General features: G+C 45.0%; 1 protein-coding gene across 1 annotated transcript in view; it reads right to left on the minus strand.

Moving 5' to 3' along the window:
* The window catches only part of LOC308150176 (voltage-dependent P/Q-type calcium channel subunit alpha-1A-like), a gene marked incomplete at both ends in the record, with an annotated part of 259861 nt that overhangs the window by 53373 nt on the left and 184188 nt on the right, over positions 1-22300 (minus strand). Inside the window, 3 exon segments of the mRNA XM_080523035.1 lie at positions 4693-4790; positions 14145-14210; positions 17060-17176. Of these exon segments, the coding sequence (XP_080379161.1) occupies positions 4693-4790; positions 14145-14210; positions 17060-17176 (281 nt within the window).

A 22300-nucleotide genomic window follows, 5' to 3' on the forward strand; every position in this document is an offset into this window, starting at 1 on the left:
CAGCCATCCAACTCAGTGCAGGTCGACTGGATGGATATTGTGTCTCTCAGAGAGCAGTCAAAAACCTTGCCCAAGCTCTTGACTGGCTTCTCTGTGATAGTTGGGATGGCTGTGCCTGTGATGGTAAACCGGAACTTGTCCTCCACTTTCCCTTTCCCCAGCACCAGCGATCTTGATTTGGCGGGTTTGAAACGCATCCGGGCCCACTCCACTAGCTTTTCGAGTCCCTTCAGAATCCACCGGCAGCCTGGGACTGATTCTGTCGTGACTGTGAGGTCATCCATGAATGCCCTGATGGGTGGTTGCCGTTGTCCGGAATTCGTTCGGGGCCCTCTGCACTCTGGCTCAGCAGACTTGGTGAGCATGTTCATGGCTAGGGAGAACAGTGTCACAGAGATAGTGCACCCTGTGATGATACCGATCTCCACCTTGTGCCAACTGGATGTTATTGCTCCTGAAGAGACCCTCATCCTGAAATTGCTGTAGTAATCAGCGATGAGGTCTCTACACCTGCTGGGGACATGATGCTTCGTCAAGGTGAACTGAACCAGCTTGTGTGGAATGGAGCCGAATGCATTTGCCAGGTCAAGCCACAACACTGACAGGTTGCCTTTGTTCTCTCGGCCCTCCCGAATGAGCTGTGTCACCACGCCGGTATGCTCCAGACAACCTGGCATTCCTGACACACCGCCCTTCTGGACGGATGTATCGATGTAGGTGTTCTTTGCCAGGTAGGTACACAGCCGTCTGGAAACAGTGCTGAAGAAAACCTTTGCCTCAACACACAGCAGGGAGATGATGCGGAACTGGTCTAGCTGAGTGGAGTTTTCCTCCTTCGGGATCCAAACCCCTTCAGCCACTCTCCATTGTTCAGGTATCCTCCCCCTTCTCCAGAAGACTCGCAGGAGTTTCCACAGACGCAGCAGGAGTTTGGGACAGTTCTTGTACACTTTGTATGAAGTGCCACTCGGTCCTGGAGCAGAGCTTGCCCTTGCTTTGCGGACAACCTCCCTGACTTCCTTCAGCTGCAGCTCCGACATGTCGAATTGCTCTTCCGGTTCAGGGGGGTCTATGAGGATGTTGCACTCTCCCAACTCCTGCTCTCTTGCGGGATCGCTGTACGTCTGCTTCAGATGATGGTCTATCTCTTCCTGCGAGGAGGCCAGTTTGCCACTGCGCTTCTGCCCGAGCAAATCCTTCATGAACTTGAAGGGGTTGGCTATGAATGCAGCACGTTTACGTGCCCTCTCACGCCGCCGCCTCCGATGCCACTCAGCCCGGCGGAGAATCCTGATGTTTTTCCGTAGGATGCACATTAGCTGGGCCAGGCCAGTGCGTTCCTCCTCTCCTGCCACCTTGTACTGGGATTTCAGCGCTTTCATCTCCTGCCTGATGTTATGGATCTTTGCAGCTCTTTGGTTCTTTACGTAAGATGTTCCGGAGCTTTTCTTCTCCTCCACGCCGAACCATTCAGCTGCAATGCTGACAATGATTGTTGTCATCGCCTGTAGCTTCCTGTCAGCCTCGCCCTTCACCGTTACCTCCAGAATTTGGTCGACATCGTCATCGAACTGCTTCCACAGTGAAGTCATGCTAGCTGCTGGCCATTTGATCCGCCTCCGGTCGGACTTGATGCTCGAGGGGTTAGACTGCAACACTTGGAGGTTCTGGGCACTATGGGGTGACTCTGGGCCTGGCACCTCCTGCGTCTCACCAGGTTGAACACCTGTGCGTTGTGTTGCTTCTACTCCTAACGGGCATTTCATCCTCGCTCGGTGGATCTTTAAGCCATGGATGTTCTTGCAGATTTTACCGCATGTACACTGCTTGCTCATAGTCGTTTGTCCATTATCTAAGTCTGTTGCCGTTGTGTCCGTCCGACTGGGGTGCTCATCCTCCCCCCCTCTCGGGCACCCCTGGGGGTATTTTTCCATTAAGTTCATCGTAGCTTTTTTGGGGGGCTATAATACTCTACTCTATAATACTCTATAATACACTATACTACTCTATAATACTCTATAATACTCTATAATACTCTATAATACTCTATACTACTCTATAATACTCTATAATACTCTATAATACTCTATAATACTCTATACTACTCTATAATACTCTATACTACTCTATAATACTCTATAATACTCTATACTACTCTATAATACTTTATACTACTCTATAATACTCTATACCGTATTTTCCGGACTATAAATTAATTTAATTTAATAATTTAATTTAATTTAAATTAATTTAATTATAAATCACACTTTTTTTCATAGTTTGGCTGGTCCTGTGACTTATAGTCAGGTGCGACTTACAGTATGTATAAACATATAATTTCATACTGACTGACATGAACCAAGGAGTAAACATTACCGTCTACAGCCACAAGAGGGCGCTCTGGGCCGCTCTGGGCTTGTGACAACTATATGCTGCTCCTGTACCACTGAAGAAATCGAACTGAAACATTAACGGGAGCTTGGTGAACTTGTTTACCAGTAACTTGCTTGTTGGACTCGCTGGCTTGTTATGTTAATTTAGCCTATTCAGCCTCCCAGGTATGTTCTTTATGCTATTGTATAGCTGAATAACTGTTAATGTGTTACGTTAACATACCGGACACCTATTCAGCCTGTTGTTCTGTGTTCTATTGTGTAGTTAAATAACTTGCCTTTCCAGATTAAATGTCTGTTCTTGGTCTTGGATTTTGTGAAATCAATTTCTAAATAAATGCGACTTATAGTCCAGTGCGATTTATATATGTTTCCTCTTCATGCCGCATTTGACTTATAGTCCAGAAAATACGGTAATACTCTATAATACTCTATACTACTCTTTAATACTCTATACTACTCTATAATACTCTATAATACTCCATACTACTCCATAATACTCTATAATACTCTATACTACTCTATAATACTCTATAATACTCCATAATACTCTATAATACTCTATACTACTCTATAATACTCTATACTACTCTATAATACTCTATAATACTCTATAATACTCTATAATACTCTATACTACTCTATACTACTCTATAATACTCTATAATACTCTAATAAAAAAACAATGACTATGGGGTCAAAGTAGACATTCACAGATTACATTCAGAGGGTTTTTAAACATCCCCCTCCTCCCCTTGTTCCAGGGCTCAAAAAGTACTGGAAAAAATAATATAAGGTCCAAATAAAGTACTCATGTTTAGTACAGTATGTGGTCGCAATAAATGCCTGATGTCTGCGACCCCATTGACCCCCACGAGACGTTTATTATATTCTCTGGGGATGCTCTGTCAAACCTGTTCTGCGGCCATCTTCAGTTATTTGTTATTGTTTTGAGGTATTTTTGTCGAAGAAAATCACCTTATCGTCAGGAAATTAAATGCATACTCATTTGGATTTAAATCTGAAGATTGACTTGGTCAATCAATAATGTTCTGCTTTTTGACCCTGAAGAACACCACTGCTATGGCAGGATGTCTGGCTCATTGTCTCATTGTACAATGAAGCATAGTCCAATTCATTTGGAGGCAAATGTGCTTGTACTGGAACAGACACAATGTTTCTGTACACTGGACAATTCTGTCAACAGTGACATCATCAATGAAGACAAGTTAGCCGGTTCTAGTGGAAGCTCTCCACGCCCAAACCACAGCACCATGAAGTGGCTGTAGTTCGGCTGGTGACGTATTCTGCAAATGTGTCATGTTCTAATGCTTTGGTCCTCATGTCATATGTGTCATGTTCTAATGCTTTGGTCCTCATGTCGGGATCCGATGTAACGATCGAACTTTTCTTTCGAAAAATGTGAATACATTTCCACGTTATTAAAAATCAATGACACATCACTAGCCAACTAACACAGCTTGTTTTGTGAGCCTGCTAACAATGTAAAGTAGTGTTATAGTTAACTAGGTAACAATGGGGATTACTCACCCAATCCATTGCCTTGCAGTATTTAGGCTTGACTAGCGCGTTTGTGTTTGTTTGTGATTCTCAACAACGTTTAAACGTAGTTCTGTGTTTCAAAAGAAAAGTCTGAACATTCTGATTCGTTGCCGACATGCGGACCAAATGGTCTCTGACACATCCTCACTCCTGGAGCCGGTTGTTCAAAAACGTTTCATCTGGATCAGAATGATCCTGATTCTTTATTTGCCATCCAGCTCGATCTGATCCTAGATAGCAACAAAACAATCAGGATCGGTTCTAAATGGACTGAGTTATATAGCGCCTTATTCCAAAGCGCTTTACAACGGCCTCTCATTCACCCATTCACACACACATTCACACACCAATGGCGGCAAGCTACCACGCAAGGCGCCGGCCCGCTCATTGAGAGGAATTTCGGGGCCTAGCGATCATTAGACGCCGCCTCTACCTGCTGCGCCACAGCTGGATCCTAGCTGGATCATCTGTGGGACACTTCTCTTTTTCTTTTCATGGTGAGCATTCTTCTCGCCGCTGTAGAAGTCGTCCATGACCTACCAGCCCGTTTGAGATTGATTCTGTTTGATTGTTTGATTTCAAATCCAAACCGTTGGGAGTATAGAGCTAAAAGAAGACAGAATACTTTCCGATACTTATAGAGGGCTCTATTAATACACACATGAACAGCAAACATGGTATAGGCATGCACACACATCTCGCACACGCACACACACACACACATGCACAAACACACCTGAAGAGCAGCATGAGAGCCTGGATGAAGGTCCTGAAGTTGTTGTGTGGGGTGATGGCGCTCTCTCCATCCTCCAGGACGGCCAGGTTCCCAAACAGCTGCAGAGAACAACACCACTGTCAACACCACTACACTGTCAACACCACTACACTGTCAACACCACTACTGTCAACACCACTACACTGTCAACACCACTACACTGTCAACACCACTACACTGTCAACACCACTACACTGTCAACATCACTACACTGTCAACATCACTACACTGTCAACATCACTACACTGTCAACACCACTACACTGTCAACACCACTACACTGTCAACACCACTACACTGTCAACACCACTACACTGTCAACACCACTACACTGTCAACACCACTACACTGTCAACACCACTACACTGTCAACACCACTACACTGTCAACATCACTACACTGTCAACATCACTACACTGTCAACATCACTACACTGTCAACACCACTACACTGTCAACACCACTACACTGTCAACATCACTACACTGTCAACATCACTACACTGTCAACATCACTACACTGTCAACACCACTACACTGTCAACACCACTACACTGTCAACACCACTACACTGTCAACACCACTACACTGTCAACATCACTACACTGTCAACACCACTACACTGTCAACACCACTACACTGTCAACACCACTACACTGTCAACATCACTACACTGTCAACACCACTACACTGTCAACATCACTACACTGTCAACACCACTACACTGTCAACATCACTACACTGTCAACACCACTACACTGTCAACACCACTACACTGTCAACATCACTACACTGTCAACACCACTACACTGTCAACATCACTACACTGTCAACATCACTACACTGTCAACATCACTACACTGTCAACACCACTACACTGTCAACACCACTACACTGTCAACATCACTACACTGTCAACACCACTACACTGTCAACACCACTACACTGTCAACACCACTACACTGTCAACATCACTACACTGTCAACACCACTACACTGTCAACATCACTACACTGTCAAGACCACTACACTGTCAACACCACTACACTGTCAACATCACTACACTGTCAACACCACTACACTGTCAACATCACTACACTGTCAACATCACTACACTGTCAACACCACTACACTGTCAACATCACTACACTGTCAACACCACTACACTGTCAACATCACTACACTGTCAACATCACTACACTGTCAACATCACTACACTGTCAACACCACTACACTGTCAACACCACTACACTGTCAACACCACTACACTGTCAACACCACTACACTGTCAACACCACTACACTGTCAACACCACTACACTGTCAACACCACTACACTGTCACCTGTAGAGGATCGAGTAAAACAACAAAAACTCAACCATTATGTTTGATATAGTTCATAACCGGGCCCCTGAATATATGAACTGTAATATAGATATGGAGAGAAGTATACATGATTATAATACAAGAGGAAGTATTATGTCATGTAGGAGCATTTTTCTATACTGGGATTTCTTTATGGAACCATCTGCCTCTGCATATTCAGCAAAGCCAAAGCAAAGCCATCTTTAAAACAAAAGTGAAGTCATATTTATGGGGAGAAGAGAGGGTGTTTCCGTTTTGTTTTGTTTCACTTTATGTTTCCATATTGTGTGTTTTAATATGTGTTTCTTTATACTGTGTTCTTATACTGTTTTTTATTCTGTTTTATGATGTGATGTTTTGTTTTATTCATTTTATGTTTCTATCGAGGACCACTTTGGAAATAAGTGTTTTAAATAATGCTTTCAAGTGCTATCCTCTGGACATTACTTAGTGTCATGATGCATAAATGATTCTATTGTAAATTCCAAATAAAAATCAAATTAAATCAAAAAAAGTCAACACCACTACACTGTCAACACCACTACACTGTCAACACCACTACACTGTCAACATCACTACACTGTCAACATCACTACACTGTCAACACCACTACACTGTCAACTGAGGTGAACACACTGAGGTGAACACACTGGTTCTCTAGTCTGAGGTGAACAGGTCTGGTTCTCTAGTCTGAGGTGAACACACTGGTTCTCTAGTCTGAGGTGAACAGGCTGGTTCTCTAGTGGTAGAGGTGGTCTAGTGGATAGTGAGTTGGACTTGTGATCGGAAGGTTGTGAGTTCAAATCCCGCCTGAAACCACACCACTACTAGTGTGCCCTTGAGTAAGGCACTTAGCCCTCAGTTACTCCAGGGGGAATGCCCAACGGGTCCTAATTGTAAATCGCTTTGGATTAAAAGCGTCTGCTAAATGGCAAAATTATTAAAATTATAGTCTGAGGTGAACACACTGGTTCTCTAGTCTGAGGTGAACACACTGGTTCTCTAGTCTGAGGTGAACACACTGGTTCTCTAGTCTGAGTCTGAGGTAAACACACTGGTTCTCTAATCTGAGGTGAACACACTGGTTCTCTAGTCTGAGTCTGAGGTGAACACACTGGTTCTCTAGTCTGAGGTGAACACTCTAGTCTGAGGTGAACAGGCTGGTTCTCTCGTCTGAGGTGAACACACTGGTTCTCTAGTCTGAGGTGAACACACTGGTTCTCTAGTCTGAGGTGAACATACTGGTTCTCTAGTCTGAGGTGAACAGGTCTGGTTCTCTAGTCTGAGGTGAACGGGTCTGGTTCTCTAGTCTGAGGTGAACAGGTCTGGTTCTCTAGTCTGAGGTGAACACACTGGTTCTCTAGTCTGAGGTGAACACACTGGTTCTCTAGTCTGAGGTGAACAGGTCTGGTTCTCTAGTCTGAGGTGAACGGGTCTGGTTCTCTAGTCTGAGGTGAACAGGTCTGGTTCTCTAGTCTGAGGTGAACACACTGGTTCTCTAGTCTGAGGTGAACACACTGGTTCTCTAGTCTGAGGTGAACAGGTCTGGTTCTCTAGTCTGAGGTGAACAGGTCTGGTTCTCTAGTCTGAGGTGAACGGGTCTGGTTCTCTAGTCTGAGGTGAACGGGTCTGGTTCTCTAGTCTGAGGTGAACACACTGGTTCTCTAGTCTGAGGTGAACGTATCTGGTTCTCTAGTCTGAGGTGAACGTGTCTGGTTCTCTAGTCTGAGGTAAACGTGTCTGGTTCTCTAGTCTGAGGTGAACACACTGGTTCTCTAGTCTGAGGTGAACAGGTCTGGTTCTCTAGTCTGAGGTAAACGTGTCTGGTTCTCTAGTCTGAGGTGAACACACTGGTTCTCTAGTCTGAGGTGAACACACTGGTTCTCTAGTCTGAGGTGAACACACTGGTTCTCTAGTCTGAGGTGAACAGGCGTGGTTCTCTAGTCTGAGGTGAACGGGTCTGGTTCTCTAGTCTGAGGTGAGCAGGCATGGTTCTCTAGTTTGTTAGGCTATAGGTCCAGTTGACAGATGACAGTACAAATCCAGTTGGTTAAAATACTGTGATCTGACGCTGCCGGATCGTTAAGGCAGAGGTTGTACATTGTTTCCTTTTTTAACATTTATTTTATTGTAATTTATCTTTACGTTTTCTTTTTACTGTTTTCCCCTGCTTTTATATTAATTCTATGCTTGTATATGTTTTTATATATGTTTTTATATTCACTTTATGTTCTTATTCCTGTTGTAAAGCACTTTGAGCTGCATTTCTCTATGAAAGGTGCTATATAAATAAAGCTTTACTTACTTACTTACTTACTTACTTACTGTCAACATCAGACAACAACACTATACTGTCAACATCACAATACTGCCCTACAAAGGCAAAAGGCAGTAACTTCCCAGAGTGCAGAACTGAGAAAAATGACTTGTTGTCCAGCCAAAATAGTTCCAGGCAGATCACTGGATATGTGGCAGTTTTAGGGGGTGTTCACACTTGACTTTTCACCGCCTTTTCACCGCCTTTTTACATACAACCCATGGGAAAAAAGCGCAGCCTTCACCGCCTTTTTCCCAGAATGCATTTCGCACCGGCTAGCAGCAGGCAATTTAAATCGTCCATTTTAAACCCCCATTGGCTAAAAGCTGTAATTTTGGCAATACAAGTGTTAACATGTCATTTTATGAAGTTTTAATATGTTTTCAGGTGAGAAAGTAACCATATATATTCCCAAAATGTGTCCAGTTTATCAAAATAACCTGTTTATATATCTGATCTGACGGTTTTTTCGTCTTCTGTTCGCTAGCTGCGTTCGTAAATTCGCCCTGGAAATCTGATCAGCACTCATGGAATGCCTCTTGTCCAATCAAATTACCTGGTCCCTTTATGACGTTGAACCCAGTGTGCGCTCCGGCGCTCTCAGAGCGAATTTACGAGCGCACCCTGCGTTGCTTATATACCTTCAATGCGGAGAAACATCGTAACATAATTATAACAAGTTGTAAAATGATTTGGGGGGCCAATATCTTTAGCTAGCTAAAGTAACTAGTTTACTTTATTGTTGTCTTAGCAGTTGGTAAAAGAACAGGATTAAAACAAAAAATATCAGGAATAACATATTGTGCTCTGCAGCAAGCACAATTACAACCCAACTGAAGCCACAATACTGGGACCATTCGTGACTGACAGTCAGTCAAATACTAGGTGAATATGTAATAAACTTGGATTTCATGCATTTCAAGTGGCATCTTTGTAATCATTACGATGTAGTCATGTCTAAGAGGCAGACAAGGCTTCCCTTTAACTCCCAGAGGCTACGACTATGCTATGTATGTCCTATGCCTATGCTGTTCCTCAGTCCAGCGTGCTTCATCATCCCCCTTCTAAAACCCCTTTCCATCCCTTATGTCATTTTATCAATGAATATTGTATTACTGTTAATTTCAACATTTAAGCCTCTTTCACACATAGTTCCCTGTAACTTAAATGGAATCCCAAGCTGTGCCGTCCAGCCATTTTCGCCGTTCACTCATGAGTCAAATGCCGGTAGATTCGCGTCTTGCTCCCTTTAACACATGTCGGCGTTTCCCTGGTTGCGTGATCTAAACTACTAGAACTGAAAGCGGCAGGTAACAGGCACGTAACATCCATATGCTGTATATATAAATAAATATATTTGACTACCAGCAAGACACCGGAGCACTCGTATCTATAACAAACGCGGAGATTGTATGAGCCCCGCGTCAGTCAGCCTTTCCGTAGAAATACATCGCTCCGTTATATATCTAACGTTACATGTTTTAAGGCTGATCTGTGCATGATAGTGCTGCATTATGTTGATCTATTTATATCGATCTATTCTTGCCAATTCCTTATTACCAGTGGAAAGGGGGAAGGCTAAAACACTTTGAATGGAATAGATAGGACTTTCCATTCAATGGAGGAAGCATGATACTCGCTCAGAGTTCTTCTCGCTTTCCCCCCCGTTGATGTATTAAACAATCTAAGCAATCTAATCAGAACAGTTATTATTATGTAATATTATTGATGGATTTTTTAATGAGAGCAGTGAGCGGATGACTGGATGTGAGCATGCATTTAACTAATGCCGATAGATTCGCGTCTTGCTCCGAAACCGGAGCTGTCGGCGCAGACAGGATTTTACAGCGTTCCTTCAAACTATCGTAATTCATGAACTATATGCCCAATCTAAAAAATTCAAACAGTTTCTGAAAGCAGAGAAGTTGCACTTTTTTTTACGAATATGTAATAGGATTTCATGCATTTCAAGTGGCATCTTTGTAATCATTACGATGTAGTCATGTCTAAGAGGCAGACCAGGCTTCCCTTTTACTCCCCGAGGCTACGACTATTACCAAGTCTATCGCTGGGTATATTTGCAAGGTGTGTTGTGTTGAACTGGGTATATTTGCAACAGTGTTGCGGAAAATGAAGATTTCTGCCGAATGCTGCAAACACTGGAACCACGTTATGAAACACCAGTAGCAATCACGAGTTGTTCTACATTCTACAACATTCTACAACATGTGCTACATTGTGCTACATCTTGATGGGTCTGACGTCTTGGAGCACCGGTTGTTGGGAAGTAGGTTACTAGGGAAGGTACACGCGTACCTACTCTCCTCGTCCTGATTGGTCAGCTGTCAGAAAGGCGCTTGACGACACACAGCGCCTTTCTGAAAAGTTAAATAAATTCAACTGAAAAAGGCGGCGGCAGCTGCGCTTCTCTCACGCTTTTTAAAAGGCGGCCGTTTTTTCCTTTTCCCATAGGGTTGTATGTAAAAAGACGGTGAAGGCTGCGCTTTTTTCTAAAAAAAGAAGTCAAGTGTGAACACCCCCATATGTCTTTATATTAGGTTATACTTTGTACATATTAATCCTGACCTCTGATTTGATCTTTGACCCTTATTTGGAAGTTACTTTATTCTGCCTTTGCATGGCTTGCCAAAATAGAGTCATGCCAAGCAGTGGTGTACCGCAAAATCCCGAGGCCCCCCCGCAAGGTGGCGGCGGGGGCCCTTTCGCAACGGAGGTAAAAAAAAAACGTGCGTTTTTTAGAGTCCGACAGTGTTTCCTCTATATGCATTTATTCGTGGCGGGCAAAAGGTACAGACAAGTGAGAGCAATGAGAGGGGGTGCTAGCAACCAATGTTAGGGGGCCCCCTAGTGGCTGGGGCCCCCCCGCGGTGCGTCGCTTGCGGGCCTGTCCGCTACGCCACTGATGCCAAGGCAAAAGGCAGTAACTTCAATTTCATCTTGTCACTTAAGTTTTGATCCCAATAAAAAACCAGTATAATGAGAAATATGATAGAAATCCTTATTTTGATATGGATATAGAGTGACATTATTATATTATGGTGTTCTTATGTTGTTCCAAGTATCTTATAAGATAAAATTATTTCAATTATTTTTGGATAATAATTAATATGGACAATAATCTAATTTGCCATATGGGGCCTGCATACAATTACATGTTTAAATAACTCCAAGCATTATGTTTGTAACTTCAAAATACTGTCATTACTCCCAGATGAAGTTCTGGCAATAGCCAATTGGCTGCAAAACAATTTAGCTTCAGTAGCTGAATGCAGTAACACGAATGGATGGAGTATTTTTCATCCACGTTGACTGATTGGTGACATATGACATCGATCTGGCATATCAGCTATGCAAAACAAAACATTTGATATGTTTTGCATACCAATCAGGAATTGTATCTGGATTTATCTGGAAGGGCGTCTGCTTATCCAAATAATTGGAATGGATTTACCGCGATTCGGTTATAGAAAAAGGTAGGCGTTTGTCTATTAATTACGGCTGTGCTTTGTGCTTATCGTTTGGTCTGTGGATGTGTCTGTCTGCCAGGGGGCAAGGCAGCGCTGTGTGTCAGTGTGGGACGCTACGTTAGCTTGTCTGTCAGAGAGACGTGCTGGGCTGTCAGTGTCACAGTGTCAGGATTTGCCATCATGATTTCAGATCATTGGGTGACCAACTATATGGCTATTAATTGCCTTTGTTAATTGTTTTACAATTCTGATCGCGTCTGGGAGCAGTTCTGCTGTCAAGATCGTTGTTCGTAATCACTTGCTTGTAAGCTAACTAGCTAGCTACAGCTAAGAATAACCTCACTTTTTAAGTGTTCCAAACCAAAGGCAGAGTACAGTAACTTCGCAGTGCGCTACAGTAACTCCGCAGTTCAGCGCAGCGAGACAAAGCCAGAATACCGCAACTCAAGTTGCTGTGGTTTGCCTGGGTTTCTCTAGGCTTTTTTGAAGTTACTGTAAATACGACCCCTATTTTCTCGAAAATACACAGTAGAGACAGGATATTTGGCCACATGATAAAGAATGTCTTTAATGTCACAAATATGATTTTCTACTCATTTTGACCAAAATTTAAGTTACTGCCTTTTGCCTTTGTACGGCAGTATACTGTCAACATCACTACACTGTCAGCACCACTACACCGTCAACACCACTACACTGTCAACACCACTACACTGTCAACACCACTACTGTCAACACCACCACACTGTCAACACCACTACACTGTCAACACCACTACACTGTCAACATCACTACACTGTCAACACCACTACACTGTCAACACCACTACACTGTCAACATCCAACACAACACCACTACACTGTCAACACCACTACACTGTCAACACCACTACACTGTCAACATCCAACACAACACCACTACACTGTCAACACCACTACACTGTCAACACCACTACACTGTCAACACCACTACACTGTCAACATCACTACACTGTCAACACCACTACACTGTCAACACCACTACACTGTCAACACCAGTACACTGTCAACATCACTACTGTCAACACCACTACACTGTCAACACCACTACACTGTCAACACCACTACATTGTCAACATCACTACTGTCAACACCAGTACACTGTCAACACCACTACATTGTCAACATCACTACTGTCAACACCAGTACACTGTCAACATCACTACACTGTCAACACCACTACACTGTCAACACCACTACACTGTCAACACCACTACACTGTCAACACCACTACACTGTCAACACCACTACTGTCAACACCACTACACTGTCAACATCACTACACTGTCAACACCACTACACTGTCAACACCACTACACTGTCAACACCACTACACTGTCAACACCACTACACTGTCAACACCACTACACTGTCAACATCACTACACTGTCAACATCACTATACTGTCAACATCCAACACTCCTCCTAGAACCATTACCTTCAAGTGTTTTTTCACACAATAACTCAAATCCGGGGGGCCACGGTAACCGCACGACCGCGCCGCCCAGGTGGGTAGCGCAAAACAAACGACTGTTGACGCCATTTTCTTTTCTTTTTTCCCATATTTTATTATTTGGGACTTACTCCATAATTTTCAGTGGGTTGTACCCCTAAGCATATTGTTTTGTTCTGATGACTGTTGACAATCTGAGAAGCTTTCCGCCGGTGCCACATGTGCGTGGGTCAGGGTACGGGCCAGCCACGCTCCCCCAGGAATAAGTCTGACAGCTCAATTTGAGCTTAACTGTAACGCAACACAGCCAGTTAGCGAGCCAGTGAGTTTTTTTTAATGTATTTCTTTATTTCTATGGGGCAGTCCCACTCTTACTGTACATATGGGATAGAGATAGTGTAGGTAGACAGCCACGCTCCCCCAGGAATAAGTCTGACAGCTCAATTTGAGCTTAACTGTAACGCAACACAGCCAGTTAGCGAGCCAGTGAGTTTTTTTTAATGTATTTCTTTATTTCTATGGGGCAGTCCCACTCTTACTGTACATATGGGATAGAGATAGTGTAGGTAGACAGGAACGCAAGGAGGAGAGGGCCTGTCAGCAGGGCATGGGACAGATTTGAACCCGTGGGTACCCCGTGGGTACTAGACCACTGGACCACACCAGAACACGACCAGGGGGTTCCCAGGTGGTGACAGTTGGGGCAGATAGCTGCTCGAACTGCTGGTCTGGGGTAGAAGAGGTCTGTCCACTCACCTGCATCCCGATGATGGCATAGATGAAGAACAGCATGGCGATGAGCAGGCACACATACGGCAGCGCCTAGACACACACACACAGACACACACACACACAGACACACACACACACACACACACACACACACACACACACACACACATCAGAGCCCTCTCTATGACATCAGAGCCCTCTCTATGACATCAGAGAGGAATGCTGTAACCTGTATGTAACTTTGATTGAATAAATAGTCTATAACTCAGAAGCTTTACTTGTGATCTATTTCAACCAAGTACCAATTAAAATATCCTACACTCACACACGCGTACACACACACACACACACGCAGGAAGTACTCAGAGAAAGTGTGTGTGTGTGCATGCATGTCTGTGCGTGTATGTGTGTGCTTGCATGCGTGTGTGCGTATGTGTGTGTGTGTATGTGTGCATCTCTGTGTGTGCATGTCTGTGTGTGTGTGCGTATGTGCGTGTATGTGTGCGTGTGCATGTATGTGTATGTGTGTGTGTATGTGTGTGTGTGTGCATGTCTGTGCGTATGTGTGTGTGTGTGTGCGTATGTGTGTGTATGTGTGTGTGTGTGCGTGTATGTGTGCGTGCATCTCTGTGTGTGCGTATGTGTGTGTGCGTGCGTGTATGTGTGCGTGTATGTGCGTGTGTGTGTGTGTGTGCATGTCTGTGCGTATGTGAGTGTATGTGTGCGTGTATGTGCGTGTGTGTGTGTGTGTGTGCATGTCTGTGCGTATGGGGGTGTATGTGTGCGTGTATGTGCGTGTGTGTGTCAGGGTTTCCGTTAACCGGTAATTCCCGGACTTTGTCCGGTAAAAGTTGTTGAAGTCCGACAAATTGAAAACTCGTCGGACATAAATGTCCGGTGAAAATAATTCCCTCTAAGCACAATTTGAATACAATTCGCTAAAGTTCACATTCTGATTCCTTCTATTTTAAAAAAGACGAATATATAGGCTATGTATTTATTTTATTATGATATGATTTGACACCGGCATGATGATGACTCCTAATGTGTAGGCTGGAGATGCAAAACAGCGGTTGTTTCCGGTGTGCGCTATAACTCGTGCACAATCGAGTCGAGGCAGAGAGGAGGATAGCGATGTTTCTCTCTGTGATAGTGTGATTATGCAAGCCTTTTCTGAAAGGGATGAGAACCCGATTGTTTCAGCTTCTCCCAGGGAGAAAGTGGTAGAGTTACCATCCTCCCCGAGTCCTACCATACCATCCGCTGACAGCCTATCTCTGCCTGTAACCGGCGAGCGATTGCGTGTCGCTCAAGTAGCTGATCAGTCATTAAACAAATGTTTTTTACATGCAGCTAGTGAGGAATCTGAAATAGGGGGCAACGTAGTTTATTTCCTTAACGATGGGATATTAATGCGTAAATGGTCTCCTCCTAATGCAAATGGTTGTGAGTGGAATACTGTAAAACAAGTGGTTGTGCCTGTGGGTTATAGACAACAGGTGTTATCTGTAGCACATGAGAGCCAGTGGTCAGGACATTTAGGTATAACTAAAACTTATCAGCTGATATTGAAACATTTCTTTTGGCCCGGACTGAAGGCGGATGTTGCCAAGCACTGCCGCTGTTGCCATACTTGTCAGATGGCGGGTAAGCCTAATCAATCCATTCCACCCGCACCATTGCATCCCATTCTTGCTATAGGGGAGCCATTTGAACGTGTAATAATTGATTGTGTTGGACCTTTGCCTAGGACTAAAAGTGGAAGTCAGTATTTGCTTACTATTATGTGCGCTGCTACTCGTTTTCCCGAAGCTGTTCCGTTGCGTAACATATCAGCCAGCTCAGTGGTGAAAGCTTTAACAACGTTTTTTTCCACATTCGGTCTTCCTCTTGTTATACAATCTGACCAGGGCACTAACTTTCAGTCTAAGCTTTTCAAACAAGCCCTAAGAACGTTAGGGGTACGATGTCACGCCAGAAGCCTACATGCTTGCACTGTTCAATAAAATGTTATACATCTAGACATTGTGGTATTTCTTTATATACGTATCCCAGCCTGCCTATTGTTTCTCAATAAACAGTTATGTTCTCCTCATTGACATACTCCCGAGTCCGATTAAGTATGATTTGACAGGCAGCTAAACGAAATGCCTTCCCAACCAGCGAGACCTGGTTATAGAAATGACGTTGTTTTATTGATAAAAAAAAGGGTAAAACTGGAAAGAGAAAATAGAAAACTCACATTAATCCCAAACAATTTAACAAACTTCAGTTAACGTAATGTGGAGTCTGTTCATTGATCGATGCTGTCTGTTCAGTTCCCAGTGAGGCGCCCGTTCAGCGCTGGACATAATGGCATAGCGCGCATGCGAATCATGTTATATTATTATATATTATATAGCTCGCATCTAATCGTATCGGATGAGAAATAGACATTAAATGGCATATATAGGCCGCTACACAACAGTAATCACCGCGACAAACAGCTATATTAGATTTTTTTTTTTTTTTTTTTTTTTTTTTTTTAGATTTTAATATGATGACCGGAATATATCACGTTTGTCCGGTAAATCGAAATCTTCCCGGACACGATGTCCGGCGGCAATTTTTTCTAACGGAAACCCTGGTGTGTGTGTGTGTGTGTGCATGTCTGTGCGTATGTGCGTGGATGTGTGTGTGTGTGTGTGCGTATGTGCGTGCGTGTATGTGTGTGTGTGCATGTCTGTGCGTATGTGCGTGTGTGTGTGTGTGTGTGTGTGCGTATGTGCGCGTGTGTGTGTGCATGTCTGTGCGTATGTGCGTGTGTGTGTGTGCATGTCTGTGCGTATGTGTGTGTGTGTGTGTGTGTGTGTGTGTGTGTGTGTGCGTGTGTGCATGCATGTGTGTGTGTGTGCGTGTGTGCATGCATGTGTGTGTGTGTGTGTGTGTGTGTGAGGTACCTTGAAGGACTGGACGAAGGTCCAGAGCAGGATACGGATGGTCTCTCCCTGCCTCAGCAGCTTGATGAGACGAGCCGCCCTGAACAGCCTCAGGAAACTCAGGTTGATGAAGTTATTCTACACACACACCACCACATAGACCAGAGAGAGAGAGGGAGGGGGAGGGAGGGGGGGAGAGAGAGAGAGAGAGAGAGGGGGAGAGAGGGGAGACAGAGAGAGAGAGCAAGAGAGGGGGATAGAGTGAGAGAGAGTGAGAGGGAGAGAGAGTGAGAGAGAGTGAGAGGGAGAGAGGGAGAGAGGAGACAGAGACAGTGAGAGAGAGAGAGAAAGAGAGAGAGCAAGAGAGAGGGATAGAGTGAGAGAGAGTGAGAGGGAGAGAGGGAGAAAGAGTGAGAGAGAGTGAGAGGGAGAGAGGGAGAGAGAGAGAGAGGGAGAGAGGGGAGACAGAGAGAGGGGAGACAGAGACAGTGTGAGAGAGAGAGAGAGAGCGAGAGAGAGGGATAGAGAGAGAGAGGGGGATAGAGAGTGAGAGAGAGGGAGAGAGAGTGAGAGTAAGAGAGAGAGGGGGATAGAGAGTGAGAGAGAGTGAGAGAGAGTGAGAGGGAGAGAGAGTGAGAGTGAGAGAGAGAGGGGGATAGTTGCAGATAGAGATATAAATGAAGAGAAAGGAAGGTGGAGAGAGTGATAGAAAACAGAGGGAGAAGGTAGAGAGAGGAATATGGAACCAGGAGGTGCAGGGATAGAGAGGAGGACAATATTAGCAGTTGCCAGGGCAACAATCAGTGAACACTTTCCTTCCCTAAAAATAAACCAAACCCAAAAAAGTTCAAAACCAAAACTGAGGGGGAATTCAAACCAAATCAAACCAACACAAACAAACGGACCAAACCAGAACTTGAATCAAATCAAACCAAAAAAACAACAACAACGGCAAGACTTGTACAGGCTCGGGCATACCAGAGAGGTGAGAAACCAAACGGAAAAGAGAGAATCGATACAGAGGGAAAAGGCAAATCATAATAGGTCATCAAAACCTAACTACTGTCATCCAATTTGGGGTGAGTAGTATAAGTAGTAGTAGAATAAGGAAGTAGTAAAGTAGTAGTAGTAGTAGTAGTAGTAGTAGTAGTAGTAGTAGTAGTAGTAGTAGTAGTAGTAGTAGTAGTAGTAGTAGTGCAGGGGAGAGGGGGGTATTCTGGTAAAAACACAACCAAATGCACTGATCCTTTCAAGGCAAACGCACCTCACAACCCATGGAGCTAGCTAGTCCACAGCATGCTAATGCAACGCCACAAAAGCTAATGGCAGCGCTCTCCTCCGAAGAAGGAACGGCTACCGGAGTCAGGTGACACACACTCATGTCACCAGTAAGGAGGAAGGGAAGGAGGGAGGGAGGGAGGAAGGGGAGAAGGAGGGGGAGGGGGAGGGGGAGGGGGTGGTTTCTGGGTTGAAGGACAGACTGCTGGATTCGAACATTGTCAATGTCAAATTGATCCCAAAACTAGCGAACGAGGAGTGCGAGCGGGGACACGTGAGTCTATCATCAAAGAGGGTCAAACGTATCGAAAACACGAGTTGGTGCCCTCCACCGTCACCCACAAGGCTCGCTCAAGCTGATTCTAGATCTGCGTCCTGGAAGGCTGGAAGGCTGGAAGGCGACACAAGGGTGTTGAGCGGTGGGACAAGACGACTGCAAAGCACTTTGAACAAAAGCCGTTCGCGTTGCAAAAAAAAAAAGCTTTCTAACTTTACTGAGGAAAAGCTACTTTCCAAAAAAAAGAGAAAAAAGCAAGGCTTCTTTTGTTAAGTGTCCCAAGCGGGGGAGTGTGTGCAGTGTCCTTTAACCGTCGACCGGGGGGGGAGGAGGGGGGAGAAAGGGGGAGAAGGTTTTGGGGTGTGGGGATTCTAGAGGGAGGGGAGGCAGCAGGAGTCTCATGCAGGTCCTATTTAGAGCACCTCCACTATGGCATTGTGTGTGTGTGTGTGTGTGTGTGTGTGTGTGTGTGTGTGTGTTAGGGTATTCACTTGTTTGATTGAGAGTGTTTATATGATGTGTGTGTATCTACTTATGTTACAGTGTGTGTGTGTGTGTGTGTGTGTGTGTGTGTGTGTGTGTGTGTGTGTGTGTGTGGTCCTGGGCAGGGCATTCAGTGAGGCAGCATGCACAACACTCCTACTCTGCCATGGGAGAAGCTTTACACCCAGTCACCTGTCCTCCTCTCATCTACTGACCTCTCCCAATCACTGTGTGTGTGTGTGTGTGTGTGTGTGTGTGTGTGTGTGTGTGTGTGTGTGTGCGTGTGCGTGTGCGTGTGTGTGTGTGTGTGCGCGTGTGTCTGTGTGCCTGTGTGTGTGTATGTGTGTGTGTGTGTGTCTGTGTATCAGTGTGTCAGTGTGTGTATCAGTGTGTGTGTCAGTGTGTGTATCAGTGTGTGTGTCAGTGTGTGTATCAGTGTGTGTATCAGTGTGTGTGTCAGTGTGTGTATCAGTGTGTGTATCAGTGTGTGAGTCAGTGTGTGTGTCAGTGTGTGAGTCAGTGTGTGTGTCAGTGTGTGTATCAGTGTGTGTGTCAGTGTGTGTATCAGTGTGTGAGTCAGTGTGTGTATCAGTGTGTGTGTCAGTGTGTGAGTCAGTGTGTGTATCAGTGTGTGTATCAGTGTGTGTGTCAGTGTGTGTATCAGTGTGTGTGTCAGTGTGTGTGTGTCAGTGTGTGTATCAGTGTGTGTGTGTCAGTGTGTGTATCAGTGTGTGTGTGTATCAGTGTGTGTATCAGTGTGTGTGTCAGTGTGTGTATCAGTGTGTGTGTCAGTGTGTGTGTCAGTGTGTGTGTCAGTGTGTGTATCAGTCTGTATCAGTGTGTGTATCAGTGTGTGTGTCAGTGTGTGTATCAGTGTGTGTATCAGTGTGTGTATCAGTCTGTGTCAGTGTGTGTATCAGTGTGTGTATCAGTGTGTGTGTCAGTGTGTGTATCAGTCTGTGTCAGTGTGTGTGTCAGTGTGTGTATCAGTGTGTGTGTCATCCTTAGGGATCCCAGTCCCAGACCACCATCATCAATCCCATAATGCACTTGTTCAGGTCTGACCAGATTAAAGGGAAGCAAGATGGCAAGAAATCCACATGGCATTAGAAGAATGTACCATGTTACCATAGTTACCCCTCCCCCAATCCTGTTACCATAGTTCCTCTCCTCCAATCCTGTTACTATATCACTTACCCCTCCCCCAATCCTGTTACCATAGTTACCCCTCCTCCAATCAGGTTACCATAGTTACCCCTCCCCCAATCATGTTATCATATCACTTACCCCTCCCCCAATCCTGTTACCATAGTTCCCCTCCCCCAATCGTGTTACCATAGTTACCCCTCCCCCAATCGTGTTACCATAGTTACCCCTCCCCCAATCGTGTTACCATAGTTACCCCTCCCCCAATCCTGTTACCATATCACTTACCCCTCCCCCAATCGTGTTACCATAGTTACCCCTCCCCCAATCATGTTACCATAGTTACCCCTCCCCCAATCATGTTACCATATCACTTACCCCTCCCCCAATCGTGTTACCATAGTTACCCCTCCCCCAATCATGTTACCATAGTTACCCCTCCCCCAATCATGTTACCATATCACTTACCCCTCCCCCAATCATGTTACCATAGTTACCCCTCCCCCAACCATGTTACCATATCACTAACTTACCCAGCCCTGTCAGATCTATGGTAAGTGCTTATGGGGTAGAGGGTGGTGGTGGGGCGGGTAGAGGGGTAGAGGGGTTAGTGGTCGGTTTAGAATCGGGCCGACGGGTGTATGTTTGAGCACAATGTTTGGGCGGTCAGTTCAGTGAGGAGTCATCAACCAGCCTGGGTCAAAGGGTCAAAGGTTAAGGGAAGGGGGGGTCATTGAGGGGGTGAGGAGTCAGGCACATGCACCATCATCATCGTCATCATCATCATCAACAGCCACAACTAGGGGAAAAAATGGATGCATCTTAAATAAGAGAGTCTCCAAAAAATTACAAACCATCTACATGTGGATGTTGCAGATGAATGGTTTATAGCGGCATTTTTGGAGGTTGATTGAACAACCAGTGCGATTGGCCGGGCGAGGTTTTTGTTCATGGATGGACACATGTGGGTTTCATAGTGCATTTTGATTGGATGGATTCGTCACAAGTTCGAGGGGGGTTGGGACGGAAGTAGGCGTCATAAAGTAGCGGAGTTTAAAGAAAGCATGTAAAAAAAGATCAAACAGGAAATGAACGGTCATTACGGACACAGGTTAGTATGGCGGTCAGTACTTATTACAACAACACGTGTTCCGCACGCGAGCACACACGCACGCACGCACGCACACACACACACACACACACACACACACACACACACGCATACCGTATATACATTGCACAGGGATATAAGGGACTCAAGGCTCAGGTGAAGGTTAACTGTCCTTTAACGTTGACGAAATAATCGCTTTTTTGAAACCGTCCGCGCGTCGTCGAGCCTCCTTCTGACGGAGAGAGTAGCTAGTACCTAGTACCTAGCTCACCTAGGCTAGCTTCAGCTAGCCCCACCCCCCGCACCTAGGCTAGCTTCAGCCACCCCCACCCCCCCACACCTAGGCTAGCTTCAGCCAGCCCCACCCCCCCGCACCTAGGCTAGCTTCAGCCACCCCCACCCCCCCACACCTAGGCTAGCTTCAGCCACCCCCCCACACCTAGGCTAGCTTCAGCCACCCCCACCCCCCCACAGCAAACCAAGAGCAGAGGCTTGTGTTCACCACTCAGGCCCCTCCCTGTCAGACGGAGGCTCGTACAGACAGAGGCCAGTTTAGTTGGAGAGTGTAATAGGTGACAGTGTAATACGTGACAGTAAAATACGTGACAGTATAATACGTGACAGTATAATACGTGACAGTATAATACGTGACAGCAGCTGGCCAAACCGGGAACAAGTCGCCAACCGACCGTTCAGACTTTTATTCAGAAAAATGTAAATAAGTGTGACATTGAGACTTTCCTTTCGAAAAAACGTACAATACATTTCAGCGTTGTTGAAAATCAATGCATCGATAGTCAATCGCTAGTCGACTAACACAGCTTGTTTTGTGAGCCTGCTAACAATGTAAAGTAGTGTTGTAGTTAACTAGGTAGCAGTGGGGATTACTCACCCAATCCATTGCATTGAAGTATTTTTGGCTTGACTAGCGAGTTTGTGTTGTGATTCTCAACAACGCTGAAATGTA

This window comes from Nansenia antarctica, assembly GCF_963989245.1.
Source record: "Nansenia antarctica genome assembly, chromosome: 2".
Lineage (NCBI taxonomy): Eukaryota > Metazoa > Chordata > Actinopteri > Argentiniformes > Microstomatidae > Nansenia > Nansenia antarctica.